The sequence below is a fragment of the Centropristis striata genome, chromosome 12 (assembly GCF_030273125.1).
Source record: "Centropristis striata isolate RG_2023a ecotype Rhode Island chromosome 12, C.striata_1.0, whole genome shotgun sequence".
NCBI lineage: Eukaryota > Metazoa > Chordata > Actinopteri > Perciformes > Serranidae > Centropristis > Centropristis striata.
In genome coordinates this window covers 27,304,914-27,325,719 of record NC_081528.1, presented here as the reverse complement: position 1 = coordinate 27,325,719, position 20,806 = coordinate 27,304,914, and the positions used below count along the sequence as shown (strand labels likewise).

General features: G+C 39.5%; 1 protein-coding gene across 1 annotated transcript in view; it reads left to right on the top strand.

Annotated features, from left to right (window-relative positions):
• Window positions 1-20,806, top strand: part of col23a1a (collagen type XXIII alpha 1 chain a) — a 146,662-nt gene that overhangs the window by 91,314 nt on the left and 34,542 nt on the right. Inside the window, 2 exon segments of the mRNA XM_059346867.1 lie at window positions 9,985-10,049; window positions 15,274-15,300. Of these exon segments, the coding sequence (XP_059202850.1) occupies window positions 9,985-10,049; window positions 15,274-15,300 (92 nt within the window).

Genomic DNA, 20,806 nt, shown 5'->3' with positions numbered 1-20,806 from the left:
TGAAGTAGTCTCTTTCCCAGGTCAGGTTGCTGCAGCACCTGGATTGGTATTGTCCTTTAAGTTATGTCCGGTTTGGATGATTTTGGTGTAGTTGCTGTTTTTTGGTCAAAGCCTGGGATTTTTCCTGTTGTCCTCATTTCTTGTTGCAGCCTGGCTGCTGGTTTTGTTTGTGCATGTTACCATGGAACCAAAATGACTAAAAGACACAACACTTATCTGTAAAATTCAACAATTTACATTCAAATGGTGAAGTTTGCATGAAAGTACTTTCTTTGCTGCATTTCCTGATTCCTGAGTTATTTCCACTGTTTCACCATTTATTTTTTGTAGCAGTAGTGCAGTTTTGTTCCTTCCAAAATCAATTACCAGTTATTTTGCTTTGTTTAAGTTCAAATCCAGGAAACTGTCCGCATAACCACTGAGCAAAAGCTGTCATCTCTTCCCAAAAAATCCCAAGAGCAGCCTGATTGGAGTGCAGGAAGTCCACTATCATCCACGCACTGGGAACTCGGTGATCAACGATGTGCCAAAGATTGATCCATTCTTTATACAGTCTATGGTCTCATATGACCAGTAGCTTATATGTGAAATGCAAAATGGCTAAGTTATCTGTTGCTCTACAACTGACATCACTGAGTCAGTTTTCCGACTTTGTGCTGATATTGTCCTTTATTTTAGCATCTGTCATAATCTATAAATATGTCCAGCGACTGCTCTTCAGTAAATAGGTTCAATTCTACAATTCTACACACTTTTATCCAAAGCAATGTACAAATGAGAAGTCAAGAAACATAGCAAGAGTAAGTGGCTTGTGTAAAGTTGGAGTCCATTAGGACGCAAGTGCTTTTTAAGTCGCGCCAACAGTCAGTTTGATACTTATTGTTCTCATCTGTGTAGATCAAATGTGAAGGTGTTCAGTGAAGAGTTGGTCTTTAGTCTCTTAATAAAGATTGATTGGGACTCAGCAGATCGGAAGTTTGGAAGTTTGTTTCACCACCGGGGCACTACAGAGGAGAAGAGTCTAGTTTGAGACACAGGTTCACTTTCATAACTGTGTCTAATATTAAGTCAGTTCTACTAAAGGAATCGATCACAAGATGTGATGTGTCATGAACAGGGTGGCCCACCACCTCACCTCAACAATCCTGTTTTCCTGCCTCTCTCTGAGCCTGTAAAGCACAAGAAGACGAAGCTTTTGTCGTCTGGCTGCTGAACTTTGGTTGCTCTGCTCCACTTTGTTGTGATCTGCTCCTATTTGCTGAGCTCGGCTGGTGCTGCCTGTGTTTTGCTGGATCACTCTCTTTGTTTTGACTACGTATGTCTCTGTACGTGGGGTGGGCCCGTCTCTGCCTTCGTCTCTCATTAGCTGTGACACACGGTGACTACCCAGGCAGCCTTTCAGCACCCGCCTGCCACTCAACGCAAACCACCTGCCGCACATCACAACAGCCGGGGTCTCCTTCTTCCAAACCTGCGCATGCTCATAAGAAAATATAAACAGTTAATCATAAAGTTTTCCACAAGTGCAAGCTCTGTGGCACCAAAAACACAAATGAACCAACAGAGATGGAAGCAAACTAAATAAATGAAAGCGTGATGAGCTTTTTGATCATTAGGACTCAATGAATAATGCAACAGACATAAACACCTAAACAACCCTGCAGCTGTGAGGGCATGCATGCATACTCACTCACACACACGCAGGTTTACAGCAGCGTCACTCAGCCCTGACGGAGCGTGTCAAGAAAACTATACGTTGATCACACTCGCATAGGCATGAAATAGGCGTCCATGCTCTCACACAAACACTCTCACATAGCCTCGCACACAGGCGCCCTCGCACTCTGCTCCGAGAATTCCACCCTGCAGTCACGCAACACTTGATGCTGAAAGTAAAACAGGAAGGGCGACTTGGTACCGATGTGTTCTCGGCTTCTTGTTTCCCAATCGCGGATGACCTTTGCATGAATACCAGAGTGATGTTTACTGTATAGCATCTCTCGCTCTCTCTGACCACATTTCAGCAGTCAGAGAGGTGAAGTATAGTCCACCGAAGGCAGAGAGTTTATAACATATATAACACTTATGTATCCCACAAGAATAACAGTTCATGGCAGTTATGTGTTTGCGGTCGTATGTTAAGGCGAATAGAAATATTCTACAAAATGGGGAGCATATATCAGTAAGGTGCCCCCGATGAAAGAGTTCACCCTGATGACGGTTAGCTCCGTTGCCCTTTTTAGCACCTTTAGCAGCCGATCCTGGCCCAGACTCTGGATGTCAGTTCTGAATTTCATATACAGCACTGTTTAAAGTACTTTCTTTTGCATTATTTGACACAAAACAATAAGAAAACCACAAAAAATAAAGATGTTTTTAAAGAAAGTGAAGGTAGAAAAGCTTCTTAAAAGCCTTTGTAAAGATGGAGACTACAACATAAAATGTGGATTCCCATAATATGTTGAACTTTAGTGTGAAGTATTTGAGTCTTGTGCAAAAAGAAAACACTGATGTTGGATATTCTGAGATGATTTAAACACCTTATATACATCTGCTGCAGATCTTTATTAAATCTACATCACTAACACAAGAAGATTTATGGGATGAGGTTGGATTACATGTAAGTGTTCCTTCCTGTTTGATTCTGGTTATCTGATTGCACCCACTGTGGGACAGCGTGGGTATGAGCCACTGAACCCGGGCTGACCCGGGGCAGGAGAGACGCGGGGCAGCTGGAGAATGAATCAGCGCCATATGAATCACATCCGTTGTCTTTTTCTCTTTCTGTTGCTGTTTACAGTCCACAGCATGTGTCCCCCATCTTATTGGAGCGAAAGTTGGACAAACATAGGGAAGCGCTGACAGATCAGGGGACGGTTAGGAAGAAGTGGTTTTGTTTCAGACAGGGAGGCTGAACAGCTGCACCCAGACGACCCAAAAGAAGGGAATCCTCACGATCTTATCTCAGAGCAGTAAACAAGTTCAATGATAGCTATTTACTTAGACGTCTCATTATGAGAAAACAGATTCAGCCTAAGAAAAATTGTAAAATAGCTCTCTTTTGTCCTTCATCTGCAAATATATAAACATGCATTTTTTTGTCAAACTTGACCTGATCTCTTTGTATATCTGTTTTATGAGCAGTGGCAGATAATATACTCACTGAATGGTATTATCATATTGTGAAATTTGTTATCTTAGTCCAAACCTAGGGGTCAGGCCCCTCTAAAGGGCCACAAACTAAATCTTAGTGGTCGTTAGAAAATACAACCCCAATCTAAAAATAAGTTGGGATGTTGTGAAAAACGGTATAAAAACAGAATGCAATGTTTTTCAAATCCTTTGTGACCTACATTCAACTGAATACAGTCCAAAGATAAGATATATAATGCTATAACTGGCAAACTTTTGTTTCTTGTAAATGTAACCACTTATTCTGAATTTGATGCTTTCAGTTTTTTTTACATTTTCCACAGCATCCCAACTTTTTTGGAATCAAGTGGTAAATTATTAGAAGAAAGAAGAAGATACAAAGTTCTGATTCTCAGATATCTTTCCAATCTTTGATTTTTAGTAAAATTGCTGGGGGACTATAGCAGCCTCTAGTTTAATCTTTAACAAATTGTATTTTATCTCTTTAAACTGTTCATGTTTTTTGTAACTACTAACTAAATATAAAATTAGGGGATAAAAGTACAATATTTGCCTCTGAGTTGTGATGGACTAGAAGTACAAGGTAGCCTAAAATGGAAATACTCATTTTTTTTGTATGTAATGTAATGTAACTAATTAAGTATTAAATGTACTTAGTTACATTCCAGCTCTGCTTGTGTGCAGACTTTTGCTGTATGAATGAGTATGTACAGCAAAAGTATTAGCTTCCTCCTTCTGATGCTAATTAGGGAGATTATAGGGAAATCTGCTACTGGGATTTCTTTTTTTAAAAATACCATTCTGAAATGAGAAAAAGAAACAAGAGAGGAGATGCCGTAGAGACACATTGCCTCCAGCTAACATGGAAGCAAGAAGTTGACCTTCACAACTTACACCCTTCCTCTCCACACCCCCACCCCACCTTTCTCTTCCTCTCCGGTTAAATTAAATTTTCCCCTGTTGCAGAAGGAGCATGGGGGGGGGGGGATCTGCAGCAGAGTAGGAGTGCAGAGGTAGATGGATGGATGGATGTAAGTCCTGTGGTTGTGCATACAGAGTATCACATTCTGCTATTTTCATTTGGCTCTTTATTGCTCCCAGTTGTTGGGTTAAACAAAATGGGGCCTAAAAAGAAGAGAGAGGAGGAGGGGGTCGCTGCTGCCGTCCTGAGCTTTGTTCCCTGGAAGCACTTTGTTTGCGAGAAATGTCACAGTAGCTAAATCAAGATGAGCTATGAGAAACAGACAGAGCAGGTTGAAGACTGAAGGTGTGTATGTGTGTCCAGAGCCTAAAGGTGGTGAAGATCGAGGAAGAAACGTTCACCGGAGAAAGTGCAGCTCTAAATGTTTACCAGAGAAAAAAGGAGGCCGTGTAGAACTCCGGACTACTGAAAGTGTTGATGGAGAAACTGTTTCTTACCTCGCTCGGGTCGATTAGACTTGTCAGCAGGAAGGTTGAATATACATGTGCATGTGAGTCCGTTTAAGAATCTGTTTGTGTGTGTGGGCTTATACACAGAGCTGTCGCTGCCTTAAACATGCCATCTAAAATCTAATGAAGGATTCTAGGCAGAGATCCAGATGTTTGTTTCTGTCTCAGGTATTTGACTTTCTCACACACACATAAACACACATACAGTGCTGCGGGGGGCTGCTTGTTGGCTCCCAGTCAAACTTTGGACTACATGTTTTCCCACATATAGAGAAAAAGTTTAGGGTGGAGATACAGAGCTTCAGGCGAACACGTAGACACAGCTACCCACAAGTTCAAAAGCATTTTTTTCGTGTGGGTGTGTGTCTGTGTGTGTGTGTGTGTGTGTGTGTGTGTGTGTGTGTGTGTGTGTGGGCGTGCATACGTGTTTGCATGTGTGCTTGTGCATGTGTGCGCGTACAAATAAGAAGTGGACGTACCCAATGCAGAACTGCCTTAAATCTGCATTATTTCTAATGGCCAGTAGGGGGAAAGGCAAAAAGAAGTCAGATTGTATAGAAGTCTATGAGAAAATGACCCTAATTCTCACTTGATTTATTACTTCAGTAAACATTTTCCTAATGTGTTTATGCTTAAATGGCTAGTTTCAGGTATTTAATACACCATGATGTTCATTTTGTAAATATTGGTCCCATTTAACCTTCTGAAATATATTTTCTTCAATGTGCAATATCTGAAAAATGCAAAGCACTCTCAGGAAAATAAACAAACACAAAATATGTTAATAATAATGCCAAATAGCAGAAATGTATGTATAGAATGTATGTAAATGTCTTATTTTGTTCTTATATCTATGTGTCTGTATCTTAAGCTGCTGTGACAACTAAATCTCCCCACTGCGGGATAAATAAAGACATATCTCATCTCTTATCTTATTTAGAGTAAATAAAAAGACAATAAAGCAGGGTATTCTTTAAGACGTGGCTATATTGACAAGTTTCTACCACAGCAACCTGTCGATCATGGTCGAGGCGTGCATCAGTGACGATGCTTTTGCCAGAATCATCCTGTCTTTCCAAATATGGTCAAAATTGTGGCCACAAGGCCAAACTCAAAGCTTTATTACAGTCCACTGACCAGTGTGTGATGTCACCACGACTACATCCACCTGTTTTATATAGTCTATGGACTTCCAGAGAACTCTTTACATGCTCATATTCAGGAGAGCTGATGCTGAGTGTGTGTGCAGCAGTGTTTGTGTGTCCCTCAGAGAGATTTATGGTCAGGATGTAGTTTTCCAAACTGTCTGACATTTGTGGAGGTCCATCTTTCTTTCTTTGGGGGTTTTTCAACACCAGCAAGAGTGAAGGACGACCTCCTCGTACAGCACTTGTCTTCCCATCTGTGCGCTGCTCTGCATCTTTTTTTGTCTTTTTTGCATCTGTTTAAACCCTCTGAGACCTGCAGGATTGCCGGCGATCCTGGCTGATGTTACTGTCTGAAAGACAGTAACGTCAGCCAGCTCAGTAAAGATAATGTGGTGTAAAACGGGTTCTTTGGGTAAATATCCCCTTTCCGGACATGACAATTTTACGATAATCCCATGCAGTTTGGGGGGAAAAACATTTCTTTCTAAAAATATTTATATATATGTTTAATATATTATATATTGTGCATCCATCTTGTTGATTCAAGGAGCTCAATTTTCTTCATGTGTGATGATGTTAGTCCCCATAGTAGTCATTTCATTGCAATGAGAAAATTTCTTGAAACTTGACCTCACTCTATAAAATGACCTGTTGTGACCTCTTGCATAATCACAGCCTCATTAAACTTTACAACCACAAACTAGAGACCTAGAGCATCCAGAGAATGTATGGCTTTTCTTGTATACAGACAAGAAGGGACTTCTTAGCAGTTTTCAGGACAAAAGTAAACTTTAATTCTTGCAGAAATTGTCAAATGTTCAAAAGTTTTAATACACTGAATCTGTCTAACATATGGTTTTGAACCCAAAAATTGCAATAACTTATGAGACATACTTAAGCATGGGAGTGGACTTTATATACTTCAATCATAATGTTCTAAGACCTTTTCCACTAAACAATTAACATTTGACACCTCAATTTAATTTTCAGATTCCCAGCTTTTAGATGAAGTACACCACTTGTACGTGACATCGACTGTTGACCTGCTATCTCCCCCTAAACATCTTGTCTCTTGTCCTCCCTCCCAAAAAGAGACAAAAATGGCTCTGAATGGGGATTTTTCTGTCCACTCTCTGCTCCTTTGGCATCCACCCATCTGCTTTACATTGTGTAAGCCGACTGATCACCCAGAAAATTGTACGTTGTTTTGTTTCCTTTTGAAGTCGATAGCCTTTTGTCTTCGAAAAACCGAAAGGAAATGAAGTGAAATGATACAGCTCATTACTGTGTCAAGGAAAACATGATCCTCCAGACTATCTCTTACTCTTTCTAACGTACACACTGTTTCTATTTTGGTGTGCTTGTGTGACATTTTGTGACCCTGGTATGCCAGGACGACATAGGAAGTTAAGACTGACACCTAAGTCATGTGTCTGCGTGTTTATGTGTGTGTTTGTTTGTCTGTGTCTCACTGGTTATGCGCTCTGTGCACTGAAATAGGAATCTGGGAGCAAACACACATATACGCTCTCCTCTCCACTGCTGCTGTTTTTCCCATTAATTCTTCCAGTCAATCCAGTCCTACCTCAGCTTGTCATCGCCCACCTCCATTCCCCCTCAGCCTGCCTCTCAGGGCCAATCACACTCCCACATTTCAGTCACTCTGACGCCCGCTCCTCCAGCGTTCGCCGACCGACCTGTCAACATGCCGCCGGCTGCCTTTTATGTCTCAAATAAAGGTAGAGCAGGCCTGGCCCCCCATGACCCATATCTTATAATGCATATCCCTGCTTGTGGAGCCACTTTAAATTACCGTTGACCATGTTGTACAAGGATTTTTAAGGGATTATGAAGCCATCCATCCTCACTGCCCCCATTCATCTTTTTTGCGTCTCGGCCATCTTTCCTCTTGGACCCGTATGTCATTTTTAACTGTAATATATCTCCCTTCTTTTCTGTCCCTCCCGTTTCATTTTTCTCCCCCCATCTTTCCTCCCCATCCCGCCACTCCCTTACACATTCCTCTCTCCCCCCTTCCACATCATCCTCCCCTCCTGCCCCAAAGAAATGCTCCGTCCGTCTCTGCAGAGGCCTCGGCCCCCAGCAGAACAACTCCACGCTGCTGTTTATGGCCGCGGGGGCTGAATCAGGGGAAGTAGGGCCCACTATGGAATATGGAGACTATTAATATAAATGCTGCGGCTGGCAGAGTGTGTGTGCTCGCTGGCGTCTGTGTCTGAGGTTCGAAGGTGTAGAGGTGTTAAATGATTAAAGTTGTTCATACATAAACTTTAAATGAGAGTCAGTAGGTGCACAGCTGCACTCATTTGCCATTTTTGCATTTAAAATTGTTTCTTTTTGTTGCCAGCAATGTCTGGCTGCAGCTACAAACTGAACCAGATAAAGAACAAGAAACAGGTAAAACTTGTTCAATGGTGCACTGTGGCCAATCTTCAACTCCAACACAGGCAGCAGTAAACTCTTTATTATGCTATTTCTTACATCCTTCAATCCCAAAGTAATTAATAGTGTATTGCTGTTGGATAAAGGAGGATGAAAGAGAGAGATGTAGACGTAGAAGGAGGTGGAGGAGTATGATTGAGGTCTCTTTGAACCGGTTGGCAGAGTCAGGAAGTGATTAGGCCACTACAACAACTCCAATAATGACAATAGGGAAAACATGTCTGCAGCCACAACCACTTAGCATCAGGAACAGTACCCAGTATGGTTCCCATTTCGTTACAGCGTGGGAGGATGGGCACATGGAGGGAAAGAGAAGGTGTTACCTATGGAGGTTTCTGTTGTTTTAGCTGTCAGGCTTTTTGGCACGCTGGACTGACCACTGTAGCTGGTTATAATTAGCTTTATGAAAACCCAGGCTGACTTGTTATGAATAAACAATATAAATGGTCTAAATATGTGTCGACACTCATTGGATTGATTGTATTTTAACTAAGGAAAACTGAAAAAGATGTTCCTTTCCATGTCCGATGCCAAACATATCCGTCAACTTGGTGGACTGGACGGATTCAAAGGTCTGGACTCGGGGCAGTAATACAGCAGTATGTGAAGGGACGCCTGTTAATTCTAACATAAAAACATACAGTTTTGGAAAAAAATATTAGACCACCCTTGTTTTCTTCAGTTTATTGTTCATTTTAATGTCTGGTACAACTAAAGGTACATTCGTTTGGACAAATATAATGATAGGAACAAAAATAGCTCATAAGAGTTTCATTTAAGAGCTGATATCTAGCCATTTTCCATGGTTTTCTTGATAATGATTTTGGTTATTATCAAGAAAACCATGGAAAATAGCTATTTTTTGTTGTTGTTATCATTATATTTGTCCAAACAAATGTACCTTCGGTTGTACCAGGCATTAAAATGAACAATACATTGAAGAAAAAAGGTGGTCTAATAATTTTTCCATGACTGTATAACACATTGGTGTTGATGGTTGTAAGATATGAAAGGCATGAGAAAAACTTAACCGGACTCTGAAAATGCATGAGTATATCTCCATACTACATCGTGCTTCAACGTGGAGAGAAATCCAACATTTGACCTTGGTGCAGTTGCTAATCTTAATGGTGGATGATTTTCTTTGCATTCTAAGTCTCACCATCTCTTAAAACAATACTTCTGTGTAAATTACCAGACAGACACTGACGCAGATCAGTCGCGGTGTAGAAATGATTCATGGTCTTGCAGCAGCATGAGGTCTGAGCCTCGAGGTCGGCCTTCCTTGCCGGCCACATCATCTCCTGGTTTCACTGCAGCCTTCCTGCTATTTCTCACAACTTTACCAGACTTCTCCATCAACACCAGAAATCACTGTACCGGAAAGGTGGTGGTACTAGCTGCACCCTGCAGGGTCAGAGGAAGGTGGCTGGATGGAGCCCAGGCAGTGAGGAATGGGTCTGATGACGCTCATGTTCAGCCTGACTGAGGGGAGATTTGATCTTAAACATGTCATAAGGCCCATTTGTTCTGACATAAAAGCATATAGAGCATTTGGTTCTAAGTGTGGCAGGATCTTTTTGTCATTTTGTTTTTGTTTCTAGCATCTGAATCTGTCCTTACATCACTTAGACGCAGATGTTTCAGCATTGTGCCAGCTCACACAAACGTAATGCCAGGCAACACATGACCACCAGCAGTGAAACAGCAAGTGATGCTTGCTTGTTCTCTACTCAGCCCTGCAGTGCTGATTTGGGGGATTTATTGCTCTGTCTGTGTGTTTTCACAGGGCCTCCAGGGAAGCGTGGACGCATGGGAAGAAGAGGCGAACCTGGTAAGTGACACCCACCACCTGTTTTGTTTGTTTATTTCTCTTATTTCCCGTAAGACTCTTCATCTCTTTCCTCCTGCTCTCTTTTCCTGGGTGACTGGATAAGTTTGAGGGCGGGCGAAAGCAGTGACCCACGAGTCAGGCCATTGGATGATGGGCTGCAGTTGGCCCTTCTCCCTGTCCCTCCCTATTTGCGCCGACATATCGCTAACCTCGGCCATGTGGTTGCACTAACTTTGCCCAGATGTCAGTCGTTCTCGCTGAGCGGTAGCAGCTGCAGTAGTACGAGTCTAATGAGATTCTCCCTTGCCAACATCACTACCCGCCATTATTGTGTTGCTTTTTCTTTCCACCCAAAACCGCAAAACACTCATCAGGGAACCAAAACAGTGCAGAGACATAATTCTTGTTACACAAAAGTTCGTCATGACAGATAAAGCAGATGTTCTACAAGTCTGAGTCATTTTAAATGGCTTTCATTAAGTGTTGACTCCACCAAAACGTGGCGCGACAACGTTAGGCGATTTTATCAAAACCTGCAGCGGTGTAGACGTTCTGCAGGATATGTGTCAGGTGGGAAAGCTTCCAGTCTGGTCTGTGAGTCATTGTTGTGGATATTTAATAGATGAGATCTGTTCCTGGGAAGATGTTGACTAAGTGAAAGCTCACCAGTAAACTTTATTGCTCTACTCAGTGCCCCACTATGCACAGTGGATTCAAAATTTATTCTTGCAAGCTGCTTTTTAAACTTTTTTTATTTACTTGATTTTATTTGACATAAAATATTTAACAATGAGCTGATGCAGATTTCAAGTTTCATACGCTGTAGTGCGAAAGTGCCTTTTTTTCGCAATCCCAATTCTATTGTGTCGCTATGTTTGAGGATGAGGCTGGGAGTATTTTATGTTTTTCTTATTCTCAACAAAATCAATGAAAAGATTAAAACTAACATGTTATTCAGTCTCTCGTTCTTGCTTCCAAAACCTGATTTTTGCTAACTTTGTAAGCAGTGACTTATATATATATATATATATATCGTATCAACAATATCGTGTTGGGAAGTCGCTGCAAAGTTAGGTTTTTTTTTATGTTTCAAAAAAAATTTCGGAGCAGTGAAGCTTAAAGTTGGGGAAAGTTTGAGAAAAAGCTCCAATTGTTATCATCCATTCATGTTTGATATCAGTTCAGTTCGACTGAATACTTTGTTGGTCAGTCTGTGGGTTTGACTCTCATTGTGGAGAAATAAAAAGACTGAAGTGAGATGAATAGACTGAGAATTTTCTCTTATTTGACTAAATAATACTTGATTTAAAATAATTTTCGTGGACACAAAATGCAGTTAAACAGTTAAATTGCAATATATTAAATACTCACTATGTCGCAAAATGCTTAAAATCGCAATAATATCTTATTCTCTAATATCGTGATGAAATCATATCGTGGTGCCTCTGGTTTTTCCCATCTCTAGTGACTTTTATTCAGTCTATGGTCTGAGGATCGTTGATTACTACTGAAGATTTAAATCTCAACAAAAAAAGTTACAAATATATAGTTTTAAGTATTCCCTAAAATCAGTGGTGGAATGTAACTAAGTACATTTACTCAAGTACTGTACTTAAGTACAATTTTGAGGTACTTGTACTTTACTTGAGTATTTCCATTTTATGTAACTTTATTCTTCTACTCCATTACATTTTGAGGTAAATGTTGTTCTTTTACTCCACTACATTTAGCTGTCAGCTTTAGTTACTTTTCAGGTCAAAATTTAACATAAAACACATGATCAATTTAAATGATTTGACTTTTTTTAAAATATAAATTAAACAACATAACAGTATATTAAGTAGTTAAAATGAGCCCTATCTTTACAAAATTAAACTGCTGCTTACTTAAACGCATCAATACAAATAATCTAATAATATATTTAAAATAAATAAAACAATGTGAGTGCGTCTATTCTGCATAAGGAGTACTTTTACTTTGCTTACTTTAAGTACATTTTGATGCTGATACTTTTGTACTTTTACTTATTATGTTTTGAATGCAGGATTTTAACTTGTAGTGGAGTAATTTCACAGCGTAGTATTAGTACTTTTACTTAAGTAAGGGATTTGAATACTTCAGCCGGCCATTGTAGTTTTTGCTGATTTTGTTTGTGTAATCATTAAATTAATTAACAATAGGAAAAATAAAGAATATCACTGAAGTTCTCCATTAAATCCTCTTTATTATCCAACGACCTCTTAATCACCACAGACTGGAAAAATCAGTCTGAGTGGTGCGACTCCATCACGACGAGTAAATGATGTTTTTCATCAGGGTGGTGTGTGTTTCCAGCCACTTGGAGGAAATCTTGGAGGATTACCCTGACAGGAAGGCTCGCCGTTAAGCTTTCTCATTGGCTGCTCGCTGTTTGTCGCAGGATGGTGTGTATCTGAAAAGGGCAATGTGGTTCTGTTTAGGTTTGTCTCTTGCTCCTTGTTTACTTTCGCGTCCTCACGTTGCAGCCTGGCTTATAAAGTGCGGGGGGGGAAGGTGGCACGAGGAGGCTGTTGCGCCATCCTTTTGCTGATGACTCCGGGACAACTTTTTTACAAGACCAGAAGAGGTTTTCCCCGTTTTTTTCAGCAAAACAAATGAGAGTGGAGAGAAGAAACAGAAACACAAACCTGAATAACAGGAAAGAAGGCAGACGGAGTAGTTAAGCATCTGTCGCCTTGTCTCCTGCGTTGACCCTCATTATTTTCTCTTTGGACTTTTACTTGTTTTCCTTTTTTTGTGTTTGCTTCATTCTTTCTCTCTCGTTCCCTTTATCATTAGTGTCCCCGCTCACACACACCTGTCTCAAGTTCAGTGGTTAAAGCTGCTCTTACTCTTGCTTTCTGACTAGTGTGTATTTGTTTACCCAACTGTCTGGCCCAGAAGGCCCCTGTCCTGCTGTCTAGACACAGCTAAATTTGATTGACTGGTCTTCATGCCTCATAAACCCCAACACCTCTCTCTTCTTCTTTCCCTGTCACCTTCTTGCCTCAACCACCTTCATTTTTTCTCCTCCTGTTGTCCCAAAATTGCCCTTGTCCCTTGAAGCAAACGGCAAACTTCAAGGCTTGCATAAGTTCTGGTCACGTTAGCGGGACTTTTTTGTAAGTTAAAATAGTAACAAAATACCACAAATATCCCACTTTTCCCCAGACGAGGTCTGTTTTCAATCCTGCTGAGTTTATGTAGATGTTTCAGTGTTGTATCCACGCTGTTGTACCAGGACTGCAGCAGTGGCGTGGCTCCAAATCGTGCAATAGGCTGTAATTGTGTTAACAATCACATAAATCAGCATCATCATTGGTTTTAAATTTAGATCAGAAAAAATATGAACCAATCATTTATATAAAATATTTTATTAGTTAAATAATATAGTCACTTTGTAGGGGTTTGGGTGGTTTAGTTATTAGTGCCCTCGGCCCTGGACTTTTAAGAGATTGTTTTTATAAAGATTTTCCATTAAGAGAATGAGAAGAATCTTTTGATCATGACTGTTGTTTTTGGTTAGGCTAAGAAAGAAAAGCACAATGTACTTTTTGCTGCTGAAGCTCAACATCAGAGCATTTCAATCAGATCTGAAAGAATGCCTCGGAGAAATCTCAGAGACATCTTTTCTCTTTTTTCTACTTTAAAGTGTGCCAGCAAACCCCCGACCTTTTCACTGCCTGTTTGTCCTCCGTCTCATACACCCATATCGTCTAAAGTAACAAAGTCTTGACATGACTTCATATCCTAATGCAAAACATGGCCCATTATCCAGAAGTCTGTTTATCATAACGGGTTCACCACAAACTCCATTGGCAGCAGCTCTAATGAGCTTGTTCTGTACCATATTTAGGTGGTTAATTACAGTCATCATCTAACAAACCACATTGCATGCGCAGTTTTTTTGTTGCGCTCCTCTGTTCCGAGGAATTGATTGCTGTACAAACCAGAGGTTAGCATAACTCACACATGCTCTGCCTCATGTGTCAGTGGAGATGTAAAGAAGTTATTTTCTAATGTCTGGTTTCTCTTTTTCTGTTGCAGGACCGCCTGTAAGTACAATTTCATCTCATTCAGGTAGTATTAAAACCAACTAATAATCCTGTTATGGTACTTACACACACACACACACACACACACACACAGAAATGCGCACACACAGTACGTATGTTTTCCTTCCCTATGCAAACTATGGTTTTCTCTCACAGCTATAAAACATGAACACACAGACACACAAACTCACACTCACACATGTGCATCCACAGTGCTGCAATAAATGGACCACCTAGGGAGCTGTGTGTGTGTGTGTGTGTGTGTGTGTGTGTGTGTGTGTGTGTGTGATGGTTAAGAAGCAGTAAGCAGACTGTAACTCCTGTTGACACACACACACACACACACACATACATGCACAAAGAAATGTACTAACGGAAGCATGCTGCTGCCTTCAGGTTTGAAATGTCTTCATTTAAAATCAAATGTTGTGCCTGTGAAGAGTGACTCTTATCTGATTTTATTTGTTTTATTTTTTTGTCACATGTGGCGCATATCAGATATGCAGATGTGCACCTTGTACGCTCTGAACACACCATAACGCCGGCCCAAAAGCGAACAGTGTGTCGGGCTGACATTTTGAAAAACCAGCAAATGGTTTTATTGGAGAAAATTGTCTGTGCAGCTGGTTTAAACTAAGTGTCCATGAAACGGTGCATAATTTCTCTTCCTGAACACACACACAGTCTAACCTGTAGCTCATAAAATTAAAGGAAATGTTGGGAATGCACCTGCTCCTCACATAGTTACAGTCTGTCAGGACAATTGGCTCGAGTCAAGTTTTTCAGCTGGAAGCAAAAACAATGTAAATGGCTTTGCTTTCAAATTGCACAATCATACAAAAATCAGATACGGCTCATGTTTGAAAGCAGATGTAAACAGGTGCCAAAAAGATCAGATATAGGCCATAATTTGTTTACCAGGGAGATACTAGATTGAGCCTTCACTTAAAGTTCATTCGTCTCCGCTTGAGACTCCATATAGAGGCATTTAGTTCATTAAAAACCACCTTCGTATGAACTAGTACCATTTAATACTTGTCCCCTTTAGAATAAAGTGTGCCGGCTCATGTGATGAGTTAATATATATATAAATACAGCGTGTTGTGTGCAGCTGTTGGTTTCTGTTCTAACCTGTCTCAATGCTTCATGCTTTAATCTCTAACCTCACCAGGGCAAGGCTGGACGGGATGGATACCCGGTAAATTTGATTCGTTATTTATCCTGTCACTCTTCAATTCACCCAATCACGCCTCTATTTTCCTTCCTTCTTCACTCCTCTGGATTTATTCCAATATTTCCTGCAGCTTTACTACTCCTTTTTGTGTTTAATCTTCTCTGCTCTTTTTGATGAAATTACATTTACTCTAATCGTCGCTTATTTCCTTGCATCTTCACGCTGCCCTCAGCATTTGCTCCTCATCCTGCCCCATGACTGGGAAGTGACTCGAGCGCAAAGACTGTTAAACACAAGCAGACACAGACAGCACAGAGTAAGAGGAGATGAAGGCCTTTTATTTCCCACAGGCTGTTTCAAACATCACAACTTGCTGACTCAAGGCAGAAAGTAGTGACATAAACCGCTGCAGTATAAATGAGTAAACAGAAAGAGCAATAAACATAAAGAAAGATCTTGTGAAGATATCGTCTGTAAACATAAACCACAGGAGCGTAAACAATACCGACGGAAATGTGAAACATTCATGCACAAGGCAAATATTATTAGCTTTTAAATGGGGTTTACTTATGTTTGAATAATATAACTGTGAACATACGACGCTACTGAGTGCAAAGAAGATTTTCACAGTGGTCTATATTTACTTTAGTACTGTACTTTTTGAGGGACTTTAATTGAATATTTTAACTTGTTTTGCTACTTTATACTTATACTCGACTACATTCAGAGGTGGAAAGTAACTAAGTAAATTTACTCAAGTACTGTACTTAAGTACAATTTGGAGGTACTTGTACTTTACTTGAGTACTTCCATTTTATCTAACTTTATATCTCTACTCCACAACATTTTGAGGCAGATATTGCACTTCTTACTCCACTACATTTAGCTCACAGCTTTAGTTACTTTTCACGTTGAGATTTAACATTAAGAAATGTATCAATTTAAAATGATTAGACATGTTTATAATTAAACCTCATAGCAGTGTATTATGTAGATAAATGAGCCCTACCTTAACGTCATTATTAAATGTATCAATATTAATAATCTAATAATATATCTGGAATATAAAAAACAATCTGAGTCCAATCTGCATAGGGAATACTTTTACATTTGATACTTTAAGTATATTTTGATGTTGATACTTTTGTGCTTTTACTTAAGTAAAATATGAATGCAGGACTTTTACTTGTAGTGGAGTAATTTCAAAGTGTGGTATTAGAAGAAGAAGAAGAAGAAGAAGAAGAAGATTACTTTATTAATCCCACAATGGGGAAATTCAACCTCTGCATTTAACCCATCCTTTTTACACACAAGTGAACACACCATGCAAGGAGCAGTGGGCAGCACATTACTGCGGCCGGGTAGTTTATTAGTACTTTTACTTAAGTAAGGGATCTGAATACTTCTTCCACCACTGAATATTAATACAACATATCAACTCATATAAAAACAACTTCACAAGCTAGGTAATGACATGCCCTTGGTGCAGCATATACTAATTAAAATTAGTCCCACCTTTACCAACTGTAACATTAAAGGGACACCAAATCAAAAATACATATTTTCCTTTTACCTATTTATTAACCCTTTATCGGGCGAAGAACTATATTTGGTAACTTCAGTGGATATCAAAATGGGGTCCCCATGTCTCTCTGTTTGGTTGCAAATTTACTAGATTAAAGTGCCAAATCTACAAGAAAAAAATGTGCAGATTTGAGAGATTTAAAGTGGCAAATCTGCTCGAAAAAAGTCGCAGATTTACGAGACAAAAGTGGGGGAAAAAAACACTTTTTTCTCACAGATTCACCACTTTAAATCTCCTAAATCTGCACATTTTTTCTCGTAGATTTGACACCTTAATCTCGTAAACTTTTTTTCTCAAAATATTACCCCCCTTCCCCGGGTCCGTATGTTTTTTTTACACATTCTGGCTGTATGTAATATCCTCCAATATTCTCTAGGGTTGAAATTTGGAATTTGCAAGTATTTCAATAAGTGCCCTATTAAGGGTTAATCTAAATTGTTTTCGTGTGAGTTGTTTAGTATTGGAGGTATCATCTGCAGTGCTGTCTTGGAACTATTTTCTTCTTACTGAACTACACCATCAACTGTATCACTGCGCAGAAGGAAGCATGCATCTACATGGATTTATAGTTTGTTACTGCCAGCTCATTATTAACATGTACATCTGTAACTCACACAAACCTTTTGCATGATTCCTTCTCCACATCGATGTGGTTGGCTGGTGTAGTTTGGGAGACAGAAACAAGGTCTGTGGTTTATCTTGAGAAACCGGGTCCTGAGCAATATCTGGATAGAGACATTACTGTTGAGTTTTTTAAATGTGTGTGAGCTATGAGAACCGCAAGCAAATTGCCATCTAGTTCCATTATGTCTGAGAGAAGGCAGACAGCTCTACGGCCGATATCTCTCACAGTCTGCAACTCGCAAAAAAAACCGTCTAGATTGCTAAATAGCATTACAGATAAAAGAAAAATATGTATTTGTAATATTTTGGGATGAACTGTCCCTTTAAAGTGATATGCACATTAACACATTAATAATTATAATGCACTAATATAAGGAATATGATCCTGTAATGGGTGTCCTGCACAATAAGAACTTTTACTTTTGGTATTTTGAAATAGAATTTGTTAAGATAAGGTAAGATATGATTTTATTTATCCCGCAGTGGAGAAATTTTGTCACAGCAGCTCAAGAGACAAATAATAACCAAAATCATTATAAAGAAAACCATGGAAAATGTCTAGATATCAGCTCTTCAATTAAACTCTAATGAGTTATTTTTGTTGTTATCATTATATTTGTCCAAAACAAATGTACCTTAAGTTGTACCAGGCATTAAAATGAACAAGAAATTGAAGAAAACAATGATCTAATAATTTCTGCTCTTTGGCATTTATTATTAATATATATTTTTTGTGTTCGTTTGTTTCCTGAAAACACTTTGCATATTTGCAGATATTGCACATTGGAGGAAATATATTTTAGCGTGTTAAATAAGTTAAATAGGTTTGTGCATGTAGAAGTATGAACATCAATGAATAATGATGATAATGATGCTTAAACTACTTTACTTAACTGAGTATTTTAACACCATAGTGTGGCCTCTTTTACTGAAGTAAATGTCTGAATACTTTTTCTACCAGTGATGAAAACCAGCAGATCGAGAGTGGGTTCTTGTGTTATTCAGAGATACAGCGGCCTCTTGTGGCCACTCCGGGTACTGACTTTCCCCACGACTACTGAGATAAAACAGCTCATGTCTCCTGTTGCTGATTTGTGGTTTAGCCGTTGTCAGATTCTCATCATCTGATACAGAAACACCGTCATCCTTCCAGAGCTCAGGTTGTGTGAGCAGACGGCTTCATCAGGACTGGATGTCTGCAGGGTGTGCATGACTAGGCTCTATATGGGAGCTCTGTCCCGCTATCATGTAACCCCCTGTGTTGTGTTCCACGGCGTCTTGTTGGTTGTGTCGCTGTCTCACTGGGAATTTTGGGAAGTTCATTACCCATGGGGCTCGCTCCTAGTCAGATTCCCAGTCTGCCTGGCACTGCGTGGCCCTCCTGACGGGAAATGCCTGCTGCTAATTACACACAGGTGGACCGAGCACACAGAGAAAGTGTACACATTTGTTTCCCTTTGACTTTGTTCATCTTTATCACTGTCTTTGTTAGAAATCCAAAAGTTGTGGCACATCTTAGTGTTGCTGTTTTTAACTTTAAAACATCTGCCTAATTAAATGATGTAATGTGTTGCTTTAAAGATGGATAATCTGGGTAATCCTTCATGGTCTAGTCATCATAATGATATCAGTCCATGCAGGCCTTATATAAGCGTATGAGGCAGCCGTCTGGTATGATGCGTAAGATGACTAACGCTGCGCATATGAAGTTACAGTGATTAATCATATCAGCAATTAACATCGACAGCATTTCATTTAGCAGCAGAGATGATCAAGTTTCAAACACCGAAACTTACAAAGGGCCATTCTTCCTGTTGGGTAGCAGTGTTTGTGTATCTGTGTCCATATGTGCAGATGTGTGTGAACTCCATCCAACCACCCATAGTTTATGTAGATCTCTGTAACAAAGGCCAGAGCTGTGGAAGTGGTCAGAGGTCTGTGTGTGTGTGTGATATGTTCTCACACTAATAACTCCTCTGCCCATATGGAGAGGGCATGCACACATCAACACAAATGAGTCAAGTCAGTTTCCGGAGAGCGCCGCGGTGCTAAGTTGAGTTGTGCCAGTGACTTGTGCCAGTAAACTCTTTCTTTATTTTTCCATTGTTAAAACAAACAGCTAGATCGCTTTCCAGCACTCTGTTTTCTTGCCCTCTGCAGCCCTTATTACAGTATGTCTCAACACAGTATACAATACAATTCAAGGCTTTAACCCTCAGCAGGCAGGAGTCTAAAGGGATACTTTTCCCTTGAAATGACCATTTGTATTTCACTTCTCACTCTGTTACTGTGAACTCTGGAAGAAAGCTTTGTTTTTCTCTCATGCCTCCACGTTGAACGAAGAACCCAAAACCTGAGAAATTCTTCATGAACATCCCTTTACAAACCCCTAACACATGTCGTGCCATATATGCAGTGTTGGAATGTAACTAAGTACATTTACTCAAGTACTGTACTTAAGTACAATTTTGAGCTACTTGCACTTAGCTTACTTAGAGTATTCCCATTTTATGTAACTTTATACTTGTACTCCATTACATTTTGAGACAAATATTGCACTTTTTACTCAACTACATTTAGCTGTCAGCTTTAGTTACTAATTACTTTTTGGGTCAAGATTAAACATGAAAAACATTAACAATTTAAAGTGATTAGACATTTGTTTTTAAATGAAACCTCATAACAGCATATTAGGTAGTTAAAATGAGCCCTGTCTTTACCACATTAAAATGCTGCTTACCTAAATGCATCAATAATAATAATCCAGTAATATATTTGGTATATAAATAACAATCTGAGTGGGTCCATTCTGCATACCAAGTACTTTTACTTTTGATACTTTAAGTACATTTTGATGCTGATGCTTTTGTAAATTTACTTCATTAAATCTTGAATGCAGGACTTTTACTTAGTAGTGGAGTAATTTCACAGTGTTGTACGAGTACTTTTACTTAAGTAAGGGATCTGAATACTATTTCCACCACATATGTAATTAAAGTCTTATTTACCCACTGAAATGCCAAGTACTTCCCATATACATGCATCTATGCTAATATCTTACTAAAACACTTCAGATCTGTCTCATGCTTGCTCAGCCTCGTGCCAGTCTGGAGAGGTAGCAAGCTTTTGGTACTTGGAGTATATTACTATGGCAAATATTACATTTACACTACTCCATTAAATTGAGCTGACAGCTTTAGTTACTTTTCGGAGATTTAACATGGAAAAACATGATACATTTTTAGTGATTAGACTTTTTTTTTTTTTTTATCAAACCTCATAACAGTATATTAAGTAGTCCAAATGAGCCCTACCTTTAGA